Genomic DNA, 25,824 nt, shown 5'->3' on the forward strand with positions numbered 1-25,824 from the left:
TTAACTTTAAATAGCTAAGAATACATATATAAAAGTTTTATTAATATATTATTTTTTATTTATAAATATGTCATCCACTCACCCCCATTGTCTGCTACGTATGTCTAATAGAGAAATTTTACCGTATTAAATACTGGCCTACCCAAAAATCCGAAATATAGAAGCTACATTCATTGAAACAAGTTCCATTGAATTTCCCTTTCAAAAAAGAAGTTACATTTGATGAGTCGAAAACATATCGCACAAAGGAAATAATGTGTAGTTATCATTAAAAATCGAGGCTTAAGCCTGTTTTAATGCCAATTCAGTACATGACATGTGTTATATCACACAATTGTAATATCATGTACAGTTGTCACTATCTCTCCAAAACAATCTCCTGATAAAACTTCGTGGCCGTCTTGATCTTGCAGCTGAATCCATAAACAAAGCTCAAGTTAGCCAATCTAAATGCACAAGAAAGGAATGTATCTATCCATCGCCATAATGTTATGCCAAATGTGATGTAGATTGGTTAAACTGATGGAGGTGAAGTTACCTTTTAGTCTGCCAGACTTCAACAAAGCTTCCTCAGCAATTGGCTTCCATTGCTGAGCACAAGAGAATCTAAGGCCCATCCCAACAGTAAGCCCACGCAAAAGTTGTATAGTTCGGAGCACCGAAAATAGCTCTTCAGGGAAGCTCTTTGAATAAGATAGCAAACAGAACAGAGACATCTTTTAGTAATGCAACTCTACAACTCAAACGGCACAAACAAATATATAAACCACATACTCCATAAATAAAGTCAAACGGCAAGAAAATGGAAGAAAATGTTTTTTTTCTAAATGCTTATAAATTAGAAGTGTATAATATTTTTTTCTCACATAAAAGGGAAAAATTGTATATTACTCCCTTTGATTTTTTTTATTTAACATTGTTGACTTTTACATCTATATTTGACCATTTGTTTTGTTCAAAAAAAATACATAATTATTAATTATTTTGTTGTGATTTGTTTTATCATTAAAGGTAGACTTTTGCGTATTTGCACAAAAAGTTTAAATAAGATGAATGGTCAAACATGGATAAAAATCAATAACGTCAAATAAAAAGGAGTAGAGGGTGTATGACATTATATAGTCTCATACCTGCACTCCAACTTTATTTAGTGAAGAATCCTCAGCGAAGGGCGACATAGCAGTTACTCCTGGTGGTAACCTTGTATCGAACATTCTAAGGGATAACTGAAATAATTCTTCTAGCTCATTATCAGCTATACTCCATGTTTCAATACCAATCTCCCTGGAATATTTCATATGCCATAAGAAAAAATAAGCAATGGACGAACGACTATTTCACAGGAACAAATTTTCCATCTTTTCAATACGTTTTATGCCATTCCATAAATATAATACATCAACCGAGTTTAATTTATTGCTTAACTAGCTATTTAGCTAAACGCCTGCGCATTCCTGATGGTTAAAATGAATCATCACTAGACTCCTAGTACTGTTCGGGGCAAATTAAATGAGCATGATTTTTTTTCATTGAACATAACCCTCCATATTTTTGTCACAGGGAGAGCTTGCAAGTTAAAGTGGCATTACTGCTACAGATATGTGTGCCAAATTGGTCATATTAGACCTTCCTAAATTTAAATTTGTACATTTACAGACCACGTGGTGTGTGAAGGGATTAATATGTAACATCGAAGGACTACAAGAAGCACTGGGTAAAAATTGTAGTATAGAACAGGTGGGGACGTGGGGTGTCAGGTTTTTTCCATCATCACTATTGGCTTATCTTAAGAACAGTATATATATAAACTTAAACTCTGAACTGTTTAGAAAATTGCACAGAAAGGACCAAATGGCATTTAACAAAGCAAGCAATTATTTGTACCTGAAGCTTTCTTTAGTCCTCAAAAAATCATCATCAGCCATTGCAATTACAAGATTTGCATAAGCAAGTCGTAAATCGTCTGGCATTGCTTTCACTTGTCCATAATCAAGTAAAGCTACCTAACAGAGGGCCACCATAAAACTGTTCAAGAGGAAAATACCACTGAAAAAAATAGGTAGAGGAAGAGAGAAGTCTTGCCTCTGTGTTCTTGCAGATAAGGATGTTTCCTGGGTGTGGATCTGCATGGAAAAAACCATCTTTCAAGATCATTTGACCATAGGCAAGTGTAAGATCTGTTAAAATCTTCCTGCATTGAGAAAAGCGATATATTCTGAGATGGTGCCAGAGCAGTGAAAATCACTGAAACACATAAAAACAAAGGATTTTTTTCCCTAAAAAAGAAACTAGAAGTGTGCTCATGTGTGCATTAAATTGATTGGCGATGAACAAGAGATCCATGGAGAGGATATATAGACATATAGTTCAAATGATGCTGTGGAACTTCTTGTGTGAATAGAGTTGGGGAGAGGCTACTGTTTAGAACAAACTACCACCAACTCAAAACATATGTAAGGAGGAAATGAAAGGAATCACTAAATATCTGTACTATTATCCTTTGATATGGACAGCATGATATTTTGTTATATCAGTTCCAATGTCCCTAATGCATCAAGATACCCCAGAAAGCAAAACTAATGTAAGGTTTCATAAACCAAGCAAATAAGGGCCATACTCTTTTGAGGTGAAGGGGCTTACTGCTTTGCCATTGTTGCGATCTTACCACCAGGATCAATGCCCCTTTTAGCCATTTCACTGCCAAGATTCATTATTGGTGTCCCTTCAATGAATTCCATTATCAAAACCTCCCTAAAAAAATGCAAAGAATAAAATATACTGTTTTCGCACAATGTTTCTAAAAAATAAATAAATAAGGACATGTGGGGTCAACAAATTGAGATCATCAATAAATATTGCTGAATCTCAGTGAAGACACTTTTCATTTTATCTAACAGTGGATAAATTCATACATATCACAGCATTTCCTACATTTGGAGCACAAGAAGAGACAATATAAAATCAGGAACATACATTATGGATAGTAATTTGTTCATGAAATTTGAAATTCTCCAACACTGTCAGTCCACTGTCTCACTGTGAGAAAGTACAGAGACTGGGGAAGTGAGGCAGGCAGGTCAACTACAAAAATATAAGTTAAATGTGCTTATGTTCCAATGGAGTGTAAGGCAATTACTCCTACATCATCCCTTGTGCAATGGAAGACACTGGAACTCTCAAGATGAAAACCCCATTTGAAGGGGAAAAATGCTCATTCGAATGAAGTTACAAACTATTAGCAAATGGATAAATTTATAGTTGCTCCATTCGCCCTAAAAATACAGATGCTCTTGAATTCTTCTGATGATTGACAATCTTTGTGTCTATCAGTAAATATGTTACAGAAGTATATTTTAACAAAATGATAAGTGTTTCTGATAGCATAGACATGGCACAATACCTGCTAACCATTTCAGGAATCACACGGGGCACTATGACAGGAGGTTTCTTGTTAGTGACAAATAAGAATTCTCGTATTCTATCCATCGCCTTCGCTTCGCGCACAAAGTCAAATTCATAGCATATCTTGGATGAAATGATGTGGCAATGCAAAAAATATCATGGATTAGTACTAACAGTTATGATCCCAGATACCAAGGCAAGATGCATATTGGTATTTAAAAAGTTTACATCAAGGTTTTAGAACAGGTGTAGGCAAGTGCAATGGGCTAAATAAAAAAAAGGACATTGCTATTGAATTGAATAAAAACCTGCTTTTCCATCTCTTTGGTCGCAGAGTATAGATCAAAGTTGATGTCATACTTCTGCAAAAACAATGCAAATGCTTGCATGTTCCGGATGTCAACCATCATCAATTTTTCAGCTCCTGGATGTTGAACCTATAGAATAAGACATCCACTATAAGTCACATAAAAGACAAGAAAATATCATGAACAAGTAGTTGAACTGCTAACCTTTACAGCAACATCTGTCTTTGATAATCTAAGCCTTGCTCGGTGCACCTAAAAATTATGGAACAATACTAAGTATGTGACATGCACAGTGACCTGTTACAATATTAAAGTGGTATGGCACAAAGAAGCATATTGCAGATAAATAGGCCTAGAGATCACATAAATCATGCAAAGAAGCAGTCTGAATAATTTCACCAAATCATACAGAATTACAGATGATGAGAAAATGAGAAGGCATCCACACAAACCTGTGCAATAGAAGCAGATCCAACAGGCTCAACATCAAAGTATTCAAACATATCATCAAAGCTCTTGCCAAACTGTTTCTCCACAACATCTCTAACAACATGAATGGGTGTGGCTGGAGCCTTGTCACACAATGTAACCAGCCTTTTCACCCAAGCCATCGGTGCCAAGTCAGGCTTACCCAGAATTTGTGCAGCCTGTTAAAATCCAGTGTCAGAGAGCATTCACATCAAGGAGAGCAAGAAAGTTAAGTAAGGACGGTACATCTCGATCATCAACGCAAAGGCAGCAGGGGTGCCACTACAGTCTACAGTACAATTGGACTTTACATGCCTAACACAACGAAAATTGCCAGATGTTTTGCTCTATATAAAAACAGAGATTTCAGTCCCAACGCTAATGTTCTAAGCAACAGATGCACAATCCATGGGGAAAAAAATGGCTGGAAATACCTTGAGGAAGAGACCGCCGAGCTCAGAGCAGAGGGAGTACATCTTCTGCGCACCAATCTCGTGCTGGAGCTCCCACATGGCCTCCCGCTCCTCTTCATCCTTGACGAACCCCGCGCGCAGCTGGCAAACCTGAACGGATCACACAAAACCCACCCAACCTCAGAGGCATATCATCAAACACCAGCCGCGCACACCAGGAGCAGCCGTCAGTTCGGCACCTTGTAGCTGGTGTAGATGTCGGCGGCGCGGACCCAGAACTGCGCGGAGCGGCTCCACGGCCTGAGGCGGTCGGAGATGCGGTCCCCGATGTCCTGCAGCTGCGCCAGCGCCAGCGGCATTGCTCCCTCCCTCCCTCCCTCCCGGGTGCGGACGGGACGAGGAGGAGGTGGCCGCACCTCGACTCGTCTGGACTGGATGGCACGGCGAGTCGGCGACGGCGGCGGGCGCGGCGCCGTGATAGATAGTGGCGGCGATCGATACGCTGCTCCTGCTGTATGCGGTATGCCTGATTGGGGATGATGTGCGGCCGGGGCGCGCGGGGCGGCCCGATTTGTGGCTCGCGGACGGCCTCGCGTACGTGGCCGGCAGCCCACTGCCGAAAAGACAAACGACGAACGCCCCGCGCCCGCTAATCGATATGAACATTACACTAATGTTATTTTCATAATAAATCAAATCATAACAAAATAATTTATAATTTTTTAATTTTTTAGAAAGATAAATGGTCAAATATAGATCAGAATAAGCTGTGTTAATTAGAAAATGGAGTAACTGAATATTTTTTATATAATTGTTTAAGATGATATGTCCAAATTAGATATTTTTAACTAGGTATTTATATGTTAATTTGTTTTATTGTTCAAATCTTTAATATAAAAACTTTGTATATATAAAAATTTATATATAAATGAAAAATATGAAATAATTTATATGGATAAAGTCTTTTTGGTATACGGGGATCCGTGAACGTTAGCCCGATCCGTTTATCACTGCTCGTGCTGCGTCACTTACGACACGTGCGCTCGCCAGGTCTCGCACGCCACGGAAGGTGCGCCCAGTCGTGGGCCTCGTGGAGGACGGCGAGGTGGGCCAGGTGGGCCCCGTGGGCGAGACGGCTGCTTCGGGGGGTCGGGACAACGGACGGTGCAGATTGGCCACCGGCGGCCTCGAGATTCGTGCGGCGTGGACAGCCGACCAGACAGACAGGTGGCCTCTCTGTTCGGCCATGGCGATGGGCGCGGCGGTCCGGCGGATGCACGCCGCCGCGGCGGCGGCGGCGCAGCCACCGCGCCTGACGAAGCTCCAGCTGCACCCGCCCAGATCGGTGAGTCGCTTCGTTTCCTCCTCTCTCTCTCTCTCCCTCTCCAGTCTCCATGTGGCTGCTCCCCTCGCCGCGCTGCGCAGACGGCAGATCCCGCGCGCTTTACCTGTTCCTCGCTTCGCTGCTACTACACTGTTTTTGGTTGGTTACTTGGTTGGTTGGTGGCGAGTGCTGCTCCGATCGGTGTCGCGTAGCCCAAGTGCGCCTTCGCTTCCAAACCCGCTACAGTGCCGGCGTGGCGTCGGACCACCGTGCTGCTGCGCCGTCGACTTCAACTCACCCTATCGCCCGAATGCACAATCCATCGTCTCTTCTATTTAAGTAATTGGGGGGGGGGGGTGCGAATTCGCTGGTTGGAACTCGATTTGGTGCCGAGCGAATTGCGCTTTTCAGCAGCGGGGGATGTAAGGCGAATTTATTGCTCATCCGTGGGTGAGCGATAGCGACGTATGAAAAGAATCCATAGTGAGCTGTCCGTGATGTTCCCTTCCAATTAGTGAGAAATCTTGCCATATGATCCAAGCAGGCTCATATGAGTGGTCTTTATCTCAATTCTCTCTGATGTCTGATCCCGTCCCTGTCACGAAGTTCCTGCTTCGCTTGTTCAGTGCTTCGGTGGTAAATGCGCTTAAAAATCGGTTATTATCGTGCTTGTTCTGAGCCTCGGTGGTAAATGTGGTAACTGTTGCTCAACTGCCTGACATATCAACACCATGCTAACATGTTGCCTAGATCTGGTAATATGCTATAATGTAGTATAGACTTCAAATATCTTGATCTGTGATTGTTTGATCATCTATACCTAACAGCACCAGTGACAATTGGACTGAACATACAAGCCAAAACTGATCATGAATTTATCATGATGTCTAAATTTTATAGCCATCCCATGATTAGTGCTCTTGTTGATGTGCAATTTGATTTTATAAATTACCGAGATGGTTTTCTTTTCATTTTTCTCGTTAATTTGATCGTGCTGCAGAAGTCTTCCTCCATATTGCTACACGATGCCTTGATTGGGTGGTATCAGTGACTATTGAGCTATATTTCTGTTCTTCACAGGTGGAGGCTGAATTTGCTGATGGTAGCACATTCCATCTTTCAGCTGAATTTCTACGAGTACACAGTCCAGCAGCTGACAGCAAAATAAGATCAGTATCTGGTGAGAAGGTAATTTGTAGTACTGTATATTTTCTGCACCCCATGATACACTTGATCTTCTGGGTTACTCTCAACGAAACAGTACCTATTTAAAGCTTATTGCTGTTGGGGTGGGGCAAAAATTATGCATGTTTTGCTTATTTAGCGCTACATTTTTTGCTTATAGAGCTATCTACCTATGTCTTTGAAATTTGTTTGATACTTTTGTTCTGACCTTAAAGCACTAAGCTCAATATAAATCATTTGTCACTTAACAGGTTCTCCCTCTGCTCATATATTTCACGTTTGGAACAAAATTCAGTCATACTTATGAAATTCCTACCATCAATTTATATTAGAATAAGTTTATGATATTGTGTAATACTTTTCAAGGCAAATCTAGGTACATCATTCCTTTTGTTTTATACCTAAGCATTTGAGAAATATTGATTGTCGGAAATTTAAAAGTTGGACTGAACCTTGTCTTTAACTTCAAATATTTGACTGGAGGGAGTATATCCCTACTACTTAAAAGCGGAGGTATCCGTTCTCGTCCCCATCCCATGTCACACAAATCCATCTTCAAAAAACCAGAAAAAAATAATGTTGTTCTTTTAGAAAACCGTTTTTTCTCTATGAGCATGTGCAGTCCATCGTTAGTTGAATGGATCATTTCTTTTCTCTATGGACTTATGCAATCCATTATTAGTTGTATGGACCATTTCTTTTCTCTATGAGTTTGTGTAATACATCATCAATTATATGGATCTGTTGTAATGCACAGGTATATTGCCAGTAATATAAAGAACTTTCTCAAAGGGCTTGCTTCCTATTCCAGGCCTTGCTATCTGCTGTAACAAAAAAAACTCAATTTATATTTACTTTGTAATTCCTGAGCAGGTTCTATTTGGGCGACGACATGTTGGGATAATGTCAGCTGAATCGGTAGGAAACTATGGAATTCGGTAAGGGTCTCGTGATCATATGCGAATATCGTTTGCATAAAAGGAAATCATGGCCCATATTTTGCACTCATAATAGTACGCTTTTGCACACAAGTAAATTGGTTATGGCATCTATATCTTTTATAAACAACTGATTTTTCTTCTAAGAAATGTGTATTTTGTACTTTCACCTGCAAGGTCTGTTCTGATTTATTGTTTTTACCATAGGATACTGTTTGACGATTTGCACAAGACAGGGATCTTCACATGGGATTACTTGCACCACCTGGGTTCTAACAAGTTCAGTCTGATGCGAAATTATATCAGAACTTTAAGAAAGCATGGTCTTAGCCGGGATCCTCGTAGAAGGAAATGATGGAAACCAAACTTTCGCTCATTTTCAGATATTGTGATACTGAGGAAACTTATTCAGTCATGGCTTCTGCTGCCAAGATCAAGCTTCTATATGGAATGAAAAACACAGGAACCAGATTATCAACAGCTGAATATAGTAACAGTTTTGATAATGTTGACAGTCCGAGTGTCTGTTAGGTGATACTATGGATTTCTTTTCTTGAAGTTGAAGCTATTGGTTAATTTTAAGAATGGCGTTTTCCTTCCTGGAATGTGTTTTTCACAATTGGTCTCAGCTTTATTGGCCGATCCAAACAACTAAGATCTGCGTGTGTGTATTACAGCGACCAAGAAACAGCAGGAACACACGTTTGGATTGGCAGGAATGTTTTTGGCTCCACGTCCAATTGTTGCTCACGACCGTATGATTGTAAAACATTTGTGATCCATGCAGCTGGAAGGATCCATCCTGTAATATTCACGTCACACGAACCTACGGTTTGAGCCATGATTGTATGGCTTACATGTTAACACGAACAGGCATATCAAACAAATACAAATGTTAGTGGCTGTTTGGATCCAAGGACTTTTTTATAGTTCTTTGTCACATCGGATGTTTAGACGTAATTACATAAATAAAGTCTATTTCATTAAACAAATTTTTTAAGCCTAATTAATCCATGATTAGCAAATGTTTGCTGTAGCATTACATTCGTTAATTATGTACTCCCTCCGTTTCACAATGTAAGTCTTTCTAGCATTGCCTAGATTCATATGGATGCTAATGAATCTAGACACATATATAAATTATATGCATTCATTTATGAATGAATTTAGGCAAGGCTAGAAAAACTTACAATATAAAACGGAGGTAGTATTAATTAGATTCAATAGATTTGTCTCGTGAAATAGTCCACAGTATGGGGTGAGTTTTATTAATAGTCTATATTTAGTATTTCTAATTAGTGTCCAAACATTCAATGTGACAGGGAAAAAAAAGTTGAGGAGAAATAAACACCCCCTTAGTTGATTATGATTATCGATAAATAGACCAACCAGGCGACTAAGAAAGGACACATTACCAGATATACTGGCAGTAATTCGTTGATTTCAATTAAAAGGCAGGTAGCTATAAATTTCTCCCCTCTAATACACCTTGATATTTTTATTTCTGCTTATATTTATAAGCTAAAATTAATTTTTTTTTCAACTTTGAATTTAGTGTTAATTTTGAGGTTTTTTTAACAAAGTTTATTTTTGTTTATATTTCCAGTTTTGGTTTCTAGTTGCTAAGAATATATACTTTTGTCTACAAATATGTTGTCACCCCTACAGTCTTTTTTATATTCAAGCTTATTTCCTTGGTGATCGCGACCTGAATATTTCCAATAGTATTGGTATCCGTGGAAGATTAGCTCATTTAATTCATCAGCGTTTATCAAGTGATTCTTATGGATATTACGCTCCCTAGTTTAATAATTCTTGTTATTTTTGACAATGATATTTTATAAATGTATCTTTGGCTATGATTTTCTACACACACATATATATGAAAAGCAAACAAATATTTTTTTTATTTATGTACCTTTATGGCTCTGTTACCTTGTTGAACATTTTCCAAAAAAAAAGAAGTTATCATGATGGAAGAATTGCAACTGAAAAGAAGGTTAATCATAGTATTCGCAGATTATTATCACAACCTTGCTATGCATTTTGATGGAAACTTGTCATTTTCGGTAATGTGCTGATTTTTTTTTTGTTTTGTTCTTTCGGTTGTTTGTGAAAGCTGAGTATCTGAGGTTAGTCCAATATACACCGAAATGTAAAGGTAAGATCTGTAGGATGGCTTGCTTGTTAGGCTATAACGAAATCTAGCAGGCTGAGCTAGACAAGGCTAAGGCGCTACCACGGTTTGTCAAATTGGTCGGGCCATCAAAGCTTAAGAAGCTGAACAAGGGGACCAAAGAAGCCACAAGTGATCCGACCGAGGGCAGTGTACTCGGCTCCGAAGTTGTCAGTCGGTAACCAAGACAAAAGGCGTATATGCCCGTCTTAACAATACAAAATTCTCAGGTGGCAAAATGAGAGTTTCCACAATCTCTAACAAGGCAAGCCATTTTTGGACAATAAAGGGATAGGTGGTTATTTACTACACAGGGTAATAATTCAGCAAACTAATATACACATCCTGTCAGATAACATACATACAGAAAACTAGTTACTGAACGTAACGCAATGTTGACATTTTACTAGGTCACGTTAATGTTATGGGCCTGACAAGCGAGGAGCTTGAAACATTTTGAGGTAGCAACAACAGAAACGTTAGCAAATAGAATAACCAACGACTCCATCCTCCTGCATTATGCAGTTCCAAAAATAAGGAATGGCAATTCATATTTCTTGAGGCAAAACCCATAGTAGCAACAGCTTTAAATTTGGATAAGATAGTTTCGAGCTCAGAGAGTACCTTCAGATGATGCATGATGAATGGATTAAATCATCTCTGCTTTGAAGGGACCGTTCGTGTCACAGTGGATACCCCGTCAACAAATTTTGTTCGGAATATCACATTGGCGTTGTTGAACATGCCCTCTTTTAGTGAGACGACAATAAACTGAAAAGACAGTAGCACCAATTTTCAGAACTCTGAACTCCAAGTATGAAATGAAGTTTGCGTAGTACGTATTTGTAAATTGGAATACTATCCCTACCATGAAAGCAGTAGTGTGCAGGGATATGAATTGCAAATTGTTACATGAGTTACATCCTTAAAAAAGCAAGCTGCCCACATACCTGGGAGTGTGGAAAATGTGCCTTGATCATTCTACCAATGTTTTGTGTATGGCTCAGATCTAGGGCAGCATCAACCTGTGGTGTAAGAAGCACAACATTAACTTGATGTAGTAAATTTAAGGTAATTTTATCTAAAGCCATGATCTCTAGGACATCGAGCCTATAAGATAATAAATGCTATTGCCTGGCCCAAAAACAAGGATACATAAACATATTATTATTGCAATGCACAACAGCCCCAGTTGGATGCAATCTATAATTCTATACATATTAGGGTGAAACAATTCCAGAAGGAAAAAAAGGTAAACTAAAGAATGCTGGCTTTTTTCCTTTTCCCTTTAGACCCTTTCAGTTCAAGATATAGCTTTCACAAGAGAACTACCCTGTCAAACGATGAAGGCCCAACAAAGTAACAACTTGCCATGTGGTAGCAATTCTTCCTAGGTAGTACTATGGCCTAATCTTCACCATGCTATTTAGGAAATTCAGCATGGACACATGTTCGCAAGTTAAAAAATCATGCTCGAGAGGACGTTATAGCTGGAACGTTGAAAAATCTGGCAATTGCATTTCCTGTGCAACACTGCTTCAGGCTATTATTACAAATACACAGGTTTCTGATGAACAGATAGATTATAATAGAGCAGATGGCGGTAAGGGCTAGTCAATTTAAATAGTAATAGTAGACAAACTTACCTCATCTAATATGTAAAGTGGTGCAGGCTTGAAAAGAAGTAGTGCTAGGATAAGACTAAGAGCAAGGAGGGACCGTTGCCCTCCACTAAGTTCAGATAAAGATTGTTTCCAAACTGTCCCAAATGCCACCCGAACTTCAAGACCATCCAAAAAAGTGCCACCTTCAGGAGGATCAAGTTTTGCCATTGTACCAGGTAGTAGTGTACTGAATATAGATCCAAAATCCCTATACAAATAGAAAGAAGAGGTTATCTACCAATGTCTATTTACTAGTAAAAATAATATCATGATAAGAGTCTGAGCAATATATCATGGTGCAGCCACTGGAAATAATACAATTTAAATAAGGATTCATATACTGACTTGTTTACTTTAAGCCATGTGACTTTCAAGGTCTCTTTCTTCTTCTCGTCCAATTCTTCTATCACTGTCTTGATTTTTGTCTTGTCATTCTGCAGAAGAAAACAAAAAGGGTTTTGCACGCTGCTGTATAATTCCCAGGTTAGCACTATAAAAGGTAGCACCTACCTCAATGATGTTTTTCTTTGACATCAAATCATTATACTCATCCTCTGCCTTCTCAAACATTGCCATAACTTTCTTATTGACCCTCTTCTCAAGACTGCACTCGAAAGTTATTTGATAAACTAGTGCTTAATAAAATTGCAGATTAATCAGTCGAACCTATTCAGAAGCATCAGATGTACCTGGATTGTTGAGCTTGGAGATTTTCAAATTCTTCTCGTGCTTTATGAGGTTCACATGATGCAAAGTCATAATCAGTTCCATTTTTTCCAAACAACTGTTTCTCAGTTGCAATCCAACTGTACTTCTCTACTAGCTTGTCAACCTTTGAAGAGCAATCTTTCTGCTCAATCTCCATCCTCTTAACCTACATGCCATATGCAATTATTCAGAAAAAAAAAGGTCTGCTTAAGAATTCAGCTATAAAGCAGACATATGTAGCAGAGGTTACAACCTCGTTTTCCATTTTCTTCCTCTCAACATTTGAATCACTTAGTTGCTGCTGCAGTTTTTGCTGATCCTTGGCCATGCAGTTTATTTGTGAGTCACATTCCTTCAGTTTAGAACGCCCAATGTTGAGCTCAGATTCAGCTTGATCATAGTCTTGCTTTATTGACGCAACCTGCATGGGAAGCAAAACATCACATAGTACTTTAATGAATATGGTGCAAATCCCAGTAATAACCCAACAAATAAACCACCATACAGGCATCCCATGTTACCTTGCTCTGATGCCTATCCAAAGTTTCAGTCATTGTGGCAATCTGAGCTTTTGAAGTTGCCAGTTGCTCTTCAAGCATAGCAAGCTCATTGGTGACTGCGTCTTTCTCCATAATGAGTCTCTCCCTCTCACTTTCATGAGCCTGTTGCAAATTAGCAAAACGGAAAACAAGAGATGTTTCAAAGATTGAACAATCAATAATCAAGATTACTGTTCAGACAAGACTCAATAGAAGTGAAGCATAAGGCCATGAGCAATATCATGCCGAAATTTAATGCACCATTATGTGAGTGCTCCATATTTAAATACAACCGTCCAGACTCTAGATTTTGCAACAAAATCAACCCGTAAGGTACCCTGCAAACTTGAATGTATATTCATCAAGTGCTTGGTCGCTGATCAATGCAAATCAACAAAAATCAGAATCCTCAATGGATCCCTCTTGTCTATCTAACTGAATATACATATGAACAAACAGTAAGGCTAAACAGGGGCATGGACTGAATTTCATATTTCAATAATCTGTTTTTTCTTGGAAGTTCATTAGGAATTAGCAAAAAAAAGGAAGATTGAAAATGCTCTCAAGAGAAAAGCAGTGTGGTTTATTTCTGTACTACATTTGTAAATCACTTGTGGTAACAAGGAGACAGAAACCAACCTTTAGTTGCTTCGACATGGACTGCAACTCTGATTTTAATGATTTGATTTTCCTTTCCAGAGATTTTAGTCTACCTTCGCGTTCACTTCCATAAGTCTTGATAGTCTTTTCTAACTCAGAAACAGTGGATACAGATTTTTCGTACTGCACTTGCTTTGCTTTTAGCTCTTGCTTCGATTCCTGAAGCTCTTCTTCAAGTTTCTTTACAAGTTCACCTAGCTGAAGTGTGAATAGAAAGATTAATGATCCAATTAAAAGCTGAAGGTTATCCATGTTGATCAGGCAAGCTAATACCTTGTGATGTTCATTTTGCTCAACACGGTTCTGAAATAATGACAGATCATATGATTTGAGTTCAAACTGTGATTTCAACTCTGTGAACTTCTTATGCAGAGGCAGAAGTGTTGCAATCTGGAAAATAGGGTATGTTAAAATTTATGTAGCAAACAATATTAATTTCTGATCAACAACAGTAGGAAACACAATATAACTTGTGTAGCAAGTATATGGTATGTTCTAGTAGCTTAGTGGCAACAAGGTTGACATTAGACCAAGAAAATTAGCATATGCTTGAAAATTTAGGATATATTCATAAGTTGAAGGTAATTGATAGCACTGTAAATGAAATTTTCACTTACTATCTTCTCACATCATGTGTGCATGCTACTAGAACCAAATTGTGTGACATATTAGCACGATTTCACAGACAATACTCTTTATTATATGTCAAAATAAGAACATTAGAATGGATTCTTAATTATGTGGTTAGCAACACGCCTGCATATATTGTGACATAATATCACATGACAAGGGATTTTGGTAGAGCCCTACAGGTATATACGAGTTCAAAAGGGAGCAGGAGTAGCTAGGCATGGCGCTAAATTCAGTGAATACCTTCTGTTCAATAACAGAGAGACTTTTCTCATGACTGGCAAGATCAGCCTCAGCTTTAGCTAATTCATGGAGTTGTCTTAGCAAGTCCCCACCACCTCTGCATCAATATCAAAAGCAAACAAAGAGTATTTACCTGATCATATGGGACAGTAAAATAAGTACTATACAGGGTACTCACTGTAACTTCAGAGTTCAGACAACCATCAAGTTATATCTCCACTTCTCCCAGAAGTATACAAATAATACATTATCATAAACCAAAGACAGACACCCATGTCCCATAGTTCTGAATATGACCAAGTATGAACCAACAGAAAAAACAAGCACTTATGGTAACAGAACACCTTGAGGACAAGAATACTAGACAGACCATTGTTCTTCACATAAAAGCATTGGAAATTATAGTAACAGAACACACATTACTAGATTCTAATAACAGAAACCAGGCATAGATAATAAGAAAATAAAAAAGAATGTTATATAATGGGCACTTGCCTGCGACTACCCCCAGTCAAAAGGCCACTGGGCTGAAAAATGTCACCTTCAAGGGTCACACTGGTACTGCCAATTTCTCTATTAAATGCGACCTACGACGAAAATCGAATCAAATATAGCAACAAGAACCATAATTTTATGTATATCTCATATTTTAATTGATAGTCATTAAAAACTGAAGAAAAAAATACTTTCTGCTAAAGGCAGTATTACCTCCTTCGCTGCTTCCATATTTCGACACACAAACGTTGAACCAAAGACATATGTCATAGCATTCTGCAATAATGAAATCTCTTAATGAACAGTCAGAACTAGAAGCATGTCTTTCCGAAACTTTCAATCTAATAAAAACACAAAGGCAGAATGATCTTCTAAAACTACAGATCATAGAAACCAGTAAAGCATTAGAATTAGACTAAATTTAAACCCACCAGGCTAGAACATCCCAACAGATTGTAGTTTTTAAACAACCCAATTGTACAATATTACAATACAATACCAACCTTTACTTCTTCAACATAGCCAACCAGTTCTAGAGCCAATGTTACATTTTCAGCTCCAACCTACATACCAATAGATATGCAACTGTTTTAGATAAGCCATCTACAACCAAAGGTTATTATATCCAGCAAATGTAGCCCAGTGAAGCACTAACCAGTCTACGAGCTGCCTGCCGAACTCTCTCAGGTATGGTACCTGTTTGGATCTTATTCAATGGTATGATGGTTACCCTTCTTTTGAGATCTCCATTTTGTAGGAGTTGCTTTCCAGTGGTTTCTGAGTCAACAACCACATTGTATAGCCTACCTCCAGCAGCAACCTGCAGCATTTGACTATGATTTGAACTAATACAGATAAACCAGGACCTTCTCTGAAAGAAAATTTCAATTTCAGTACCCAAACATCAGAGTTCACTGAAACAAACCTCCAGTGCTGTAGCTGTTGAGCTATCCTTTATTTTAATAAGACGTGCAACCACTCCTTTCACTTTTGATCTGTCAAAATTTTTAACAGGATCTCGATAGCTGAAGTGAACATTTGCTAGCTCACCAGAGAGAGCACGAACTTTGTCCTTCAGTTTCTGAATTGCATCTAACTCAATAGATCGATCCTGGAATGACCAGAACACAACAACAGTAATGAGAAACTGTTCGCAAGCATGGTCTGGAATATCTGTATTCTGCAAGGCACTTCTAATTGGTAGCTTTTATACCACAGAAATGCTTTCTAGCTAGATTCATAAATACCTTTTGCAAAGCCTCCATCTGTCCCTCTTCATAATTTACAGATCTCATGGATGCATTGATAGTTTCCAAGTCTTTTTGCCTAGCTTTCAGCTCATTCTCAGCTGCAGTAGCTTCATCACGCTTAGATACCAACTGGGCTTTCTTCTCCTTCAGCTCCTTCTCAGAATGGCTTATTTTCGTCGTCAGCTGCTTTAATCCAGATTCTGCCTCTCCAACAGCAGCTTTTGCATCTCTTAGTTGATCTTCTAGGCATTTCTTCTCATTTGCATTGCTTTTTCCTGCTAACACACCCTGGAAAAGGAGAACTCAATATCCCATGTTACACAAAATCAAGAGGTTATCAGCTAATAAACTATATGGAGTGCCAATATCCGCGTACCTGGTATTCTTTCTCACTCTCATCCAACTCTTTTGTTAGATCGTCTGCTCTCCTTTTCATGTCAGCTGCGCCGTTCTCTGCACTATTTACAGCTGCATCTCTCTCAATTATAGACCTTTTGATGTCTTCAATGTTCTTGAGAATCTATGAGTGAATAATGTATACGTACACCCTTGTAAGTAAATTGAAATAAATATAACCCGTCTAGTGAGTGACATCAACATATAGTTACCTTTTCAGCACCCTTTTCCTCTGATCTTATTGTTTCCTCTTGGTTATTCATCACAGAAGTTTCCTTGATAAGTGCATGTGAGAGTTTATCCACTTTCTCTGACAAAGTTTTCATCTCACCACCAAGTTTAGCTTCTTTTTCAGCCACCAAGGTAGATATGCTCTTATCCATTTCCTGTATCTCTGATTTTAGCTTCTCTGTGTTTTCATCCAGCTCAACAATCTTTGCCCTGATTTGTTTCACATCATTGAGTGCACCATCTCGCACTTTCTCAGCTTGAACAAACTCATAAGCGATGCAGAATCTCTTGAGGCGGTCTAAGTCAGCATTACCATTGGCCCATTTCATGTACTGGCACCGCTCTTTCCTAAGCTTCTCTAATGCAGGAAGGATTTCTTCATCAAGGAGTTTATTAATCTCATCCACTTTATTCTGCTTCTTCTCAAGTGTTTTCAGAGCAGATTCCTTCTTCATTTCATACATCCTTGTGCCTGCCGCCTCTTCCAACATGGAGAGAATTTCTGCAGGCTTCATGTTCAGCACTTTTGTTATGCGTCCTTGCATAATTAAAAAATGGGGATTGTTAACATTTAGTTGCACAGAGTGGAAAAGAGTCTGCACTCGGGAAGGTTGTGCAAGATGGCCGTTGATAAGGTACTTGTTTCGTCCACCAACTACAATCTGCAAATGTAAGAAACAGTACGTTGTGAATTAGGAAAAATTAAAATGCAGAAAGTAACTTCGGCTAAAGATGATATAGAGGTGTATCTGTGTATGAATTAGCTTGGCAACCTAGTTGAGAAGCAAAGCGTGTAACATCACAATTAAATGAGACTCAATCAAGCTTCAAACAGTACATACACCCAATTAACTGCTCGATCAACATATCTGTCAATTCAAAGGGACATACTTTGGCCCAGCTCATAATAGTATGGACATAAATATAGTAAAATTGACCTTCGAAAGCCAAACTGCTGTCCAACCTTTCAGAGTCCAAAACTCAACTTGAATACACATAAGCCAACACAACATAACGTCCACTTAAACCCTGGAATCAACCATTTCACTCCTCTCACCGTAAGCCTTAGTCGCACAAATTTGTAACCAAAACTCTAAAACAATCTCGGGGGACGAGTCGAGGACTCGATAACAACCTAAATCAGCACCACCTTATCACAGCACTACGGAAACAACCTCATAATTCAGCTTCAGATGTTGAAATCCATGTCCTAGCGCACCAGAAACACCACAATCAGCACAATGTCCTCTAGGAGGACCATACAGACCGATAACAACACTAAAACCGATAGACATCGTCAATTTCGAGAACTCGTGGAGGAAGAAACTGTAACGTAACACCTGGAATTCCTTCCACCCCGGATTCACCCAAGGAGCCCAAACACGCATGACCGCAGAAGAAATTTTCAAAAAAGGCAGCGCGACTGCAAGACCAATGGGAGGGAGCGCATATGACCTGGCGCGTGACGGTAATCTCGGGCGAATCCTCGTAGCCGAGAGGCGAGCAGGAGCGGTCGGAGTTGTCGAAGACGATGGAGACGGTGGCCTTGGTGACGCCGGCCTGCCCCTGCTTGTAGACGAGCTCCTGGAGCGAAGCGGCCCGCACCTGGCGGAGGTCGGTGATCCCGAGCACGAAACAGATGGAGTCGAGGATGTTGGACTTGCCGGAGCCGTTCAGCCCGGTGATGGCGTTGAACAGCGGGTCGAACCCCGACACCACCGTCCGCCCCGCGTACGACTTGAACCCCTCCAGGCATACCTCCTTGATGTGCATCCTCGCCGGCCGCCGGAGGCGCCGCCGGCCGGAGGTGGGTCTAGGGTTTGGTGGGTTTGGGCGCGAAAAATTTTCGGGGCGTGGGGATTTCCGTGGTTGGGAATTCGAAATGCCGCGGCCGTTTCGAGTTGTGAGTGAGCGGCACGAGGTTGGAGACGGTGAGTGGGGTTATTATATACTCGTGGGCTCCACGATTATCCATGGGCCTTTCTTTCATGGGCTGCGTATTAGGTCCAGTTCGAACAATGTTGCTGGATATGATTAAGGCATTGTTCCGTTTGCAATTTTTTTTAAAAAAAACATCTCATATTCCCATCGGATATACGAACACATATTTTTGAAGTATCAAACGTAGTCTAATTATAAAATAAATTACATATTTTACCAAGAAATTGCGAGACGAATCTTTTGAACATAATTAATCCATCATTAGCACACGTAGGTTACTGTAACACTTATGGCTACTCATATACTCTCTTCGTTCAGAATTGATTATCATATTATCAAAAAGCAAAAATCCAAATTTGATCGTCGTATAAGGCTGGGAGGTGAAAGAAACCTTGGAAATGATGCTTTGTTGCTTCGTTTCTGTATGCATGCATGCATGCGTTTAATGCTATACCGTATCCTAATCTGTTAAATGCTATCCACTCCATTCAACAAGCATGCAGGATGGGAACATGCAGAAGACAAGTGTGCATGCAACTGCAAAACCGGCGGTGAGTAAATAGATTAGGAGATGATTTTCTTTTCCTTGGTCTTTGAGCCCAGCTGTTATGCGTCGATCAATTCTGGACGGAGGGAGTACTAATTAGCCTCAACAGAATTGTCTCAACATGATTTCCCCCATAACTATGTAATTAGTTTTAATGTCTATGTACATTTAATGCTCTATTTAGGAGTTCAAAATTTCGATGCAATGTTTTTAGAAAAGAAAATAGGAACTAAACAGGGCCTAAAAAGCATATGGATAAGTTAAAACTTACTCCCTTGGTATCAAAATGTAAGTGTTTATAGCATTTGAATTTTGTTCTGAGATGTATAAATGTAGACGAAGTAACTTATTGGGAGATCATACCGTTTAGGGTTTGTTTGGTCCATATAATTTCCAAATCATAGCAATATGAAGAGTAAAGTATCAGGATGTTATTTGCCATCCAGCCATGATTTGTTTCCAAGGGCTCCCTTCTCATGCTAAGAATCTTCTGGAACAAGGTCATAAGAATACAATCAATAAAGAATTAGTTAGGATCTATTCATGTGAAACGAATGAAAATTATAGGAATAATCTATTCCGATAATAGTTCTTTGGAAATCCAATGAATCAAAAAGCTTTCACCGTCAATTTTTTTTCTTATGTTTATACCTATAAGCTAAAATTTGAATTTTTAACTTTAAATTTAGAATTGATTTGGGAGAGTTTTTGCCGGAGTTTATTGTTTTAGTCCTTGCTTTTATATCACTAAGAATACGTGTATAAAATTTTTATTCATAATTTTTTTTCGTTTACAAATATATTGTTTAACTTTTCCATTAACACCCAAACAATCACCCCTCTTAGAAACCCCTTTTAGAAGCTTGACAAACGTGTCCATGATAATCTATAATCCATAACACAAAAATAAATGATCTAAGATCACTGATCACTTGAACCTAGTATCCTACAGTATGAGGAGTATAAGGACCAGACTGCCAGAGCCATTTATTCACACCATAATTATTGGCTTTGACGACCAAAATTATCAACACATTTTAATGATAATAAACCCTGCTTACTGAAAATATTATCAGATTGGCGTGCCTGTATGCTTTGTCAATCAATCTCTCCATAACAACATGTAAATGTAGCTGTTTCTTTTTAAAACAACTGCAACATGTAATTGTTTACATCATGTTTAAAGAACACTAATAAGGAGTAAATCAAATTCAACAGCAGTGGCAGCAAAATCTGCTATCTACGAACAGAAACTTGTGAAAAAAATGTGAATCTGAATATCCCCAAGCTAATTCTGATGGCTTCAATTACTTGATGTGTTAGTCAGCCTATAGAGCTCCCGGACTCTACCCTTTTTATGTACTGTATTGGCAGAGTAGTACATTTTATGATCGTGATATTGTTTATTTTGTAGTCAGATGTGGGCCTTCTGGCTTCTGGAAACCCTCGACCTCGAAACACTTCTCCTTCGATCAGTGAAAAACATGGAGATTACCAGTAAGAATGCTGCAACTGATGCTGCCCAGACAGCAACTATCCAGATCCTTGAAGATCTAGCGAGCCTCCTTGCTCTATGTACAGGTGATACAATGGCTGCAACTCTTTTTACAGCCTTCATTTTCGCCAGATCAATGTGGGATTTTAGCCTATTTGCATTTGAGTTCTTTGCATTTCCTCCCTCAAAATTGCTGGAGGTTGTGACTGTCTCCAATTTACTAGAGATACCATCAACTGGGCTTGGTCGAGGGCAACTTCTGCGTTTGTGGTGCCAATATAGAGCTTTGTTCAAAGCCCTCCCGCATTCGATGCTTAGAAGATCCCTCTCCCATGTACCTTGATCTTCTTTCATGATAGTAGATGGGTCTGGTGGTTCAGGGAACTTGGCCCAGCATGTGTTTACCACATCAGCATTTCTCCAGTCAGCCTTGTCAAAGCTCCAATTACCAACACCAAACCGCAGCCCGTAATGGAAAACCTTGTAGTTCACTTCAGGTACAGGAACATAGCCTGGATATATCAATATATCCCTCCTTATAATGTGCCGCAGGTTAAGCTGCATGTCAAGTGAAGAATAATGTATCAGCTGACAAAATAAGGCAATGAGCAGGGAATATATGAGGTAATTTTACTAGTTGAAACAATGGAATAAGTAAGCCCAACTGCTGGCCACAATACTACTTTTAATTATTTATGAGTGCAGCCACTAATGCTGACTCGGATAACTTATAAGGACAGCATTGCATTAATATTAACTGCCGAAACTGTCCAAATACTTGCATTACACTTGCGTGAGTATGGCTTGAATGAAAAAAAATTGAGCTGATAAATCACAACTTCACATACCTCAGCAGCTGCAAAAGAGTAACCATACATCTCGCTTATCCAGCCTGACGCATATATGTCTCCAGTAATGTTTGTTGCATAGTGAGCTTTATCTGCACGAACCTCCTCTGATTTGTGCAGCCACAACATAGCAAAGCGACGGAGATCATCTATATGCATGATAATGACACCACCAACCTTGTCACATGCAGATGGATTACGAGTGTGTATCTTCGCAAGTATGTTGTCACAACCAATGAGATATCTGATACACAGAAGGATGATGTTACCACATGACTAAACATTTGCTTGAAATGCTTTAAGCCGAACCAATTATAATTTTGATATAGGGACATCATATTACTAAAACAACTGAAAGCTACAAATTCAATAACACCACAGCAAAATCTTACTCGTAGGGAGTTGAAACAGGACTTCCAAGTTTTGCCCCATATTCCCATGGAGTGATGGGACCTCTCATGATCATATCAGCATCCAAGATAACAATGAATTCGGCATCTGTCTGCACATGGCTAATCCAATGGAGAACTGCTGCTGGTTTATTGATTGCAGGGTACCTAGCAAAGATACAAAGGGAACAGGTCAAGCCCTGAAAAGAAGTATTAAACATGATATTACGTAACAAGTTTATACCAGTCCCCTGTCAGTGGATGTCTGTTCATGGATGGGACATAATGCGTGGGAGCAAGGTCATGGCCCTTATAATTCTTCAAGTCCTCATCACTACAACTCAATAAACGTGTAATATTACCAGGCTGTCTGCTTACACGAAGGCTGTGCATGAGTCCAACAGTTTGCCAGTCAAAATATGGCGTACATTCAGTAGAGAAAAGGGTATGTATTTTGGGGCGCTTGTTATCTTCTTTCAAGGACGGAACGTGCTGCACGGTCTTTCTATTTTCAACCAACTGACCATTCCAATTCTTTGGTTTTGTAAGCTCTGAGAATCGTCTGCTCTTTAGGAAACTCAGATATTTTGACCACTGTGGTTTTGGACACCCAACAGATGCGTGATGCAATACAAGACCTTCATTCAAGGTGTTAATACACTCGATGCTTAAATATAAGCCACGTTTTACATTTGGGTCAGATTCCAACATCTCAACCTATACATAATGGTGGCAACATTAGATAAACTAACTACAATAAGAACATAAAAAATGTGATTAGAAGATTGTTTACCTCTCTAGGAAATGGAGGTGGAGGGAATAAACGGTTGCAATCATAAGCTATTCCATCCTCATGGTGTTCTAACTTACTGAAAGACCAGTTGCCAACTTTAAATGGCAAACCATAGTGCAGAATAAGTGGCTCAATGCCAATTCTTGGAGTATAACCTGGGTAAATCATTATGTCGTCATTTATCTTGTGCCGTAGACCTACCTGTTCAAGAGGAACAAATAATGAAGGTGTAGGAAGGATCGTATAAAACACATCCTGTGGAGAACATTTACTTTGACAATGATGCATAGTGGAGACGAGCAACTGAGCTTACTTCTGCAGCACCAAATGAATACCCATACATCTCACTGATCCAACCCATGCCATATATATCACCAGTAATATTAGTTGACCAATGGGACTTATCCTGTCTCACTTCTTCTGTCTTTGAAAGCCATTGAGGAGCTAGAGCCCTTAAGTCTTCGATATGCATTGCAAGAATTCCACCAACTTTGTCACAAAATTCTGGGTGAGCAGTGTGCAATTGTGCAAGGATGTTATCGCAGCCCTTCAAATACCTAGTAGTGAGAGAGAAATAGGAAATATAAAGTAGATTAGAAGCCTAGTGAAATCAAACAACAACACAATCCATGATATAGATTTGCCTACACCTACAGTCAGGATGCAACCTTAGAAAATACTTTATTGATGTTCTAACATGTTTAGAAATAAAGATGTCAAAGAAGTATGATGTGTTTCATACCAAATAAAAATGGAATTTGAGCTAATGAATGGTTATCTAGTTAGTTATCTAAACATAGGTATGTTACAACATGAGGGGTGAATGTGCAAAAATCCAAAACATTCTATGAAAATTTTATCCTTTCTGATTAAGTACAGATATACTAAACAAAAATATAATGGGATCTAATGCTGATTACTGAGTGTGTAAGTCATACCCATAGTAAGCAGCAACAGGCTTGCCTTTTTCTGCTCCAAGTTCCCATGGAATGATGGGGCCGCGAACAATTTGGTCTGCATCCAAGATCACAACCCAATCAACATTATTTGCCTCCACGCTGTGCTTCAACCAATGCACCACCCCTGCGGGTTTATTGATGGCTGGGTACCTTCACAAGAACAATGATATGAGTAAGCTCATTTCCATTCCATGAAAGGAATACTTGCAATTGCAACCTTCCCAGCTAGGTGCATCTTTCCTATCACCTATATTTCAGCTGGGCTTTCTTATCGTTTTATCTGTACGACGGTATACACTAGACATTTAGCTCATTCCAAAAGGTCTTTGCTATAAATCACCTCATCATCCTCAATTTGAGACCAATAGACCAACACTAACAAACGCACAACGCAAGAGTACACCATGCTGGGAATTGGGCAGCTTCATTCCTCAATTCATCCTAAATCCTATTCATAAGCATTTTCACATCCTTGCCTTATTGGCATAGTCACCAAAAGTATACCATAAATCAAGGGAGAATTAGCAGAAAAGGTTCCAAATTTCTTATTGGGACAAGTTGTGAAGAAACGAGCCATTGCAATTCATGAGGAAGTGAGGAACGGCGATGTGTATGTGACGACGATAGTTACCAATCGCCGGTGCGTGGGTGGCGGCTGTAGGAGGGGACCTGGAGGGTGTGGCCGATGCGGAGGCCGCGGTAGGAGGGGAGCTGGTCAGGGCCGCAGCTGAGGAGGCGGGTGACGCCGCCGGGCTGCCGGGCCTTGCGCAGGCTGTGGAGGAGCCCCACCGCCTGCCAGTCGAAGTAGTCGCCGCACTCCACCGAGAAGAGCGTGTGCAGCCGCCGCCCCTCCCCCTCGGCCGAAGCCGTAGCCGGCCAGAGCAGCAAGAGCGCGGCGACCGCCGCCGCCGCCGCCATTGGTGGTGGGGATGGCGGATCTCGCAGCCTGGATCCCGCCTTTGGGCTGACCTCCGTCCGGTTTTAGCGCTGGTTCGTTTTTCCCGTTTGGTCTGTGTACAGTGTACACTGACATGTGATACGCTAGCCACACTCTGTTTACGTAAAGTTGAGGCTGTACGCCACCACCTCTTCCAAGAGCATATGTAACTGCGTGCTAATTGTCTCTCCAAATCTAAATTTAACTATTCATGTGAAAAGATTTTATCTTTAAATTAATGTACATTTCAACTGACTCTTCATTAAATCCTAACAGTTAGTTACTACGGTCTGAATTTTCAAAACTTCAGCACCATATTCACTATCTATATTATTTTTGGAAAGTTTGGATCATCCCTTGTGAGACCCATAGATAATCATCCAGTTCAGTGGAAGGGAGACTTAACAAACTTAGATATTGGGAAACAAATTTAGTTATTCAGATGATATGTCAAGTCATATGATAATTTTAAATTTCACATTTTCAATATAATTGCTAGAATTTATTATAGAGAGTTGTTTGATCGTTCTCTTCAAAATGCTTTAGGGGAGGCGAGCCTCAGTCCATCGTGAGCTACTAGTATAAGAACACTAGTTTTCATAACACCGATATTAGCTATCTAAAATAAAGACTAGAAAATAAACTATAATGAGAAAACATCAAAATCTCCAAATTTATGTTCTAGAAAACATTTTTTAATTTATAAACAAAAAAACGAAAAGATAAGGTTGTTGCTCGTTGGTAGTTTCAGCTTTTGATCTTTTAAATATTATCTGGTTTTTTATAGCTATTTAGTATGAACAATAAAATTAATTATTATAAAATTAAAAATATACTCTACAAAGATGATGAACTTATATATATAATATATATATGCAAAAATAT

The 25,824-nt window shown here is 39.4% G+C and overlaps 4 protein-coding genes across 6 annotated transcripts; 1 reads left to right on the forward strand and 3 right to left on the reverse strand.

Moving 5' to 3' along the window:
* Window positions 1–264: 264 nt before the first annotated feature.
* On the reverse strand, window positions 265–5,188 carry LOC102722548 (uncharacterized protein slr0889-like). The gene is made up of 12 exons (XM_006646515.3): window positions 4,831–5,188; window positions 4,613–4,741; window positions 4,163–4,357; window positions 3,915–3,962; window positions 3,711–3,839; window positions 3,401–3,525; window positions 2,641–2,751; window positions 2,083–2,191; window positions 1,885–2,003; window positions 1,131–1,284; window positions 539–683; window positions 265–413 (listed from the first exon to the last, which is right to left on the reverse strand). Exons 1-12 carry the CDS (start codon window positions 4,948–4,950, stop codon window positions 343–345), a joined length of 1,455 nt encoding a protein of 484 aa, XP_006646578.1. The 5' UTR covers window positions 4,951–5,188; the 3' UTR covers window positions 265–342.
* A 580-nt stretch (window positions 5,189–5,768) lies between these two features.
* On the forward strand, window positions 5,769–8,979 carry LOC102722827. 3 transcript variants are annotated; one of them, XM_015835208.2, is made up of 4 exons: window positions 5,769–5,936; window positions 6,996–7,103; window positions 7,974–8,038; window positions 8,246–8,979. In XM_015835208.2, exons 1-4 carry the CDS (start codon window positions 5,838–5,840, stop codon window positions 8,391–8,393), a joined length of 420 nt encoding a protein of 139 aa, XP_015690694.2. In that variant the 5' UTR covers window positions 5,769–5,837; the 3' UTR covers window positions 8,394–8,979. The 3 variants fall into 3 exon arrangements, with proteins under 3 accessions (XP_015690694.2, XP_040383274.1, XP_040383285.1); XM_040527340.1 differs by lacking the exon at window positions 5,769–5,936 and adding an exon at window positions 6,387–6,551; XM_040527351.1 differs by lacking the exon at window positions 5,769–5,936 and adding an exon at window positions 6,632–6,670.
* A 1,376-nt stretch (window positions 8,980–10,355) lies between these two features.
* Window positions 10,356–18,913, reverse strand: LOC102713963 (structural maintenance of chromosomes protein 2-1-like). The gene is made up of 21 exons (XM_006645123.3): window positions 18,486–18,913; window positions 17,012–17,692; window positions 16,780–16,923; window positions 16,401–16,691; window positions 16,079–16,264; window positions 15,809–15,973; window positions 15,657–15,716; window positions 15,367–15,429; window positions 15,154–15,245; window positions 14,659–14,755; window positions 14,059–14,175; window positions 13,765–13,983; window positions 13,108–13,248; window positions 12,840–13,007; window positions 12,568–12,752; window positions 12,389–12,482; window positions 12,224–12,312; window positions 11,861–12,086; window positions 11,165–11,239; window positions 10,839–10,985; window positions 10,356–10,726 (listed from the first exon to the last, which is right to left on the reverse strand). The coding sequence occupies exons 1-20, from the start codon at window positions 18,801–18,803 to the stop codon at window positions 10,869–10,871; spliced, it is 3,528 nt and encodes a 1,175-aa protein (XP_006645186.1). The 5' UTR covers window positions 18,804–18,913; the 3' UTR covers window positions 10,356–10,726; window positions 10,839–10,868.
* Window positions 18,914–20,573: 1,660 nt separating this feature from the next.
* On the reverse strand, window positions 20,574–24,991 carry LOC102714240 (peptidyl serine alpha-galactosyltransferase). The gene is made up of 8 exons (XM_006645124.3): window positions 24,634–24,991; window positions 23,982–24,152; window positions 23,357–23,600; window positions 23,044–23,244; window positions 22,495–22,967; window positions 22,254–22,418; window positions 21,862–22,105; window positions 20,574–21,571 (listed from the first exon to the last, which is right to left on the reverse strand). Exons 1-8 carry the CDS (start codon window positions 24,918–24,920, stop codon window positions 20,933–20,935), a joined length of 2,424 nt encoding a protein of 807 aa, XP_006645187.2. The 5' UTR covers window positions 24,921–24,991; the 3' UTR covers window positions 20,574–20,932.
* Window positions 24,992–25,824: the final 833 nt, after the last annotated feature.

The sequence above is a fragment of the Oryza brachyantha genome, chromosome 1, assembly GCF_000231095.2.
Source record: "Oryza brachyantha chromosome 1, ObraRS2, whole genome shotgun sequence".
In the NCBI taxonomy this organism is placed as follows: Eukaryota; Viridiplantae; Streptophyta; class Magnoliopsida; order Poales; family Poaceae; genus Oryza; species Oryza brachyantha.

Coding starts and splice junctions, on each gene's coding strand:
- LOC102722548 (XM_006646515.3), bottom strand. CDS start 4,950: ATGCCGCTGGCGCTGGCGCAGCTGCAGGACATCGGGGACCGCATCTCC. Junction 2,192..2,640: donor ATCGCAACAATGGCAAAGCA/GTAAGCCCCTTC, acceptor TTCTCAATGCAG/GAAGATTTTAACAGATCTTA. Junction 2,004..2,082: donor TTATCTGCAAGAACACAGAG/GCAAGACTTCTC, acceptor GCCCTCTGTTAG/GTAGCTTTACTTGATTATGG.
- LOC102722827 (XM_040527340.1), top strand. CDS start 6,447: ATGATCCAAGCAGGCTCATATGAGTGGTCTTTATCTCAATTCTCTCTG. Junction 6,552..6,995: donor GCTTGTTCAGTGCTTCGGTG/GTAAATGCGCTT, acceptor TGTTCTTCACAG/GTGGAGGCTGAATTTGCTGA. Junction 8,039..8,245: donor GTAGGAAACTATGGAATTCG/GTAAGGGTCTCG, acceptor TTTTTACCATAG/GATACTGTTTGACGATTTGC.
- LOC102713963 (XM_006645123.3), bottom strand. CDS start 18,803: ATGCACATCAAGGAGGTATGCCTGGAGGGGTTCAAGTCGTACGCGGGG. Junction 16,924..17,011: donor AGGAAAAGGGTGCTGAAAAG/GTAACTATATGT, acceptor ATTCACTCATAG/ATTCTCAAGAACATTGAAGA. Junction 13,249..13,764: donor CCATGTCGAAGCAACTAAAG/GTTGGTTTCTGT, acceptor AATTTGCAACAG/GCTCATGAAAGTGAGAGGGA.
- LOC102714240 (XM_006645124.3), bottom strand. CDS start 24,920: ATGGCGGCGGCGGCGGCGGTCGCCGCGCTCTTGCTGCTCTGGCCGGCT. Junction 22,968..23,043: donor CACCTCCATTTCCTAGAGAG/GTAAACAATCTT, acceptor CATTATGTATAG/GTTGAGATGTTGGAATCTGA. Junction 22,419..22,494: donor CATCCACTGACAGGGGACTG/GTATAAACTTGT, acceptor TATCTTTGCTAG/GTACCCTGCAATCAATAAAC.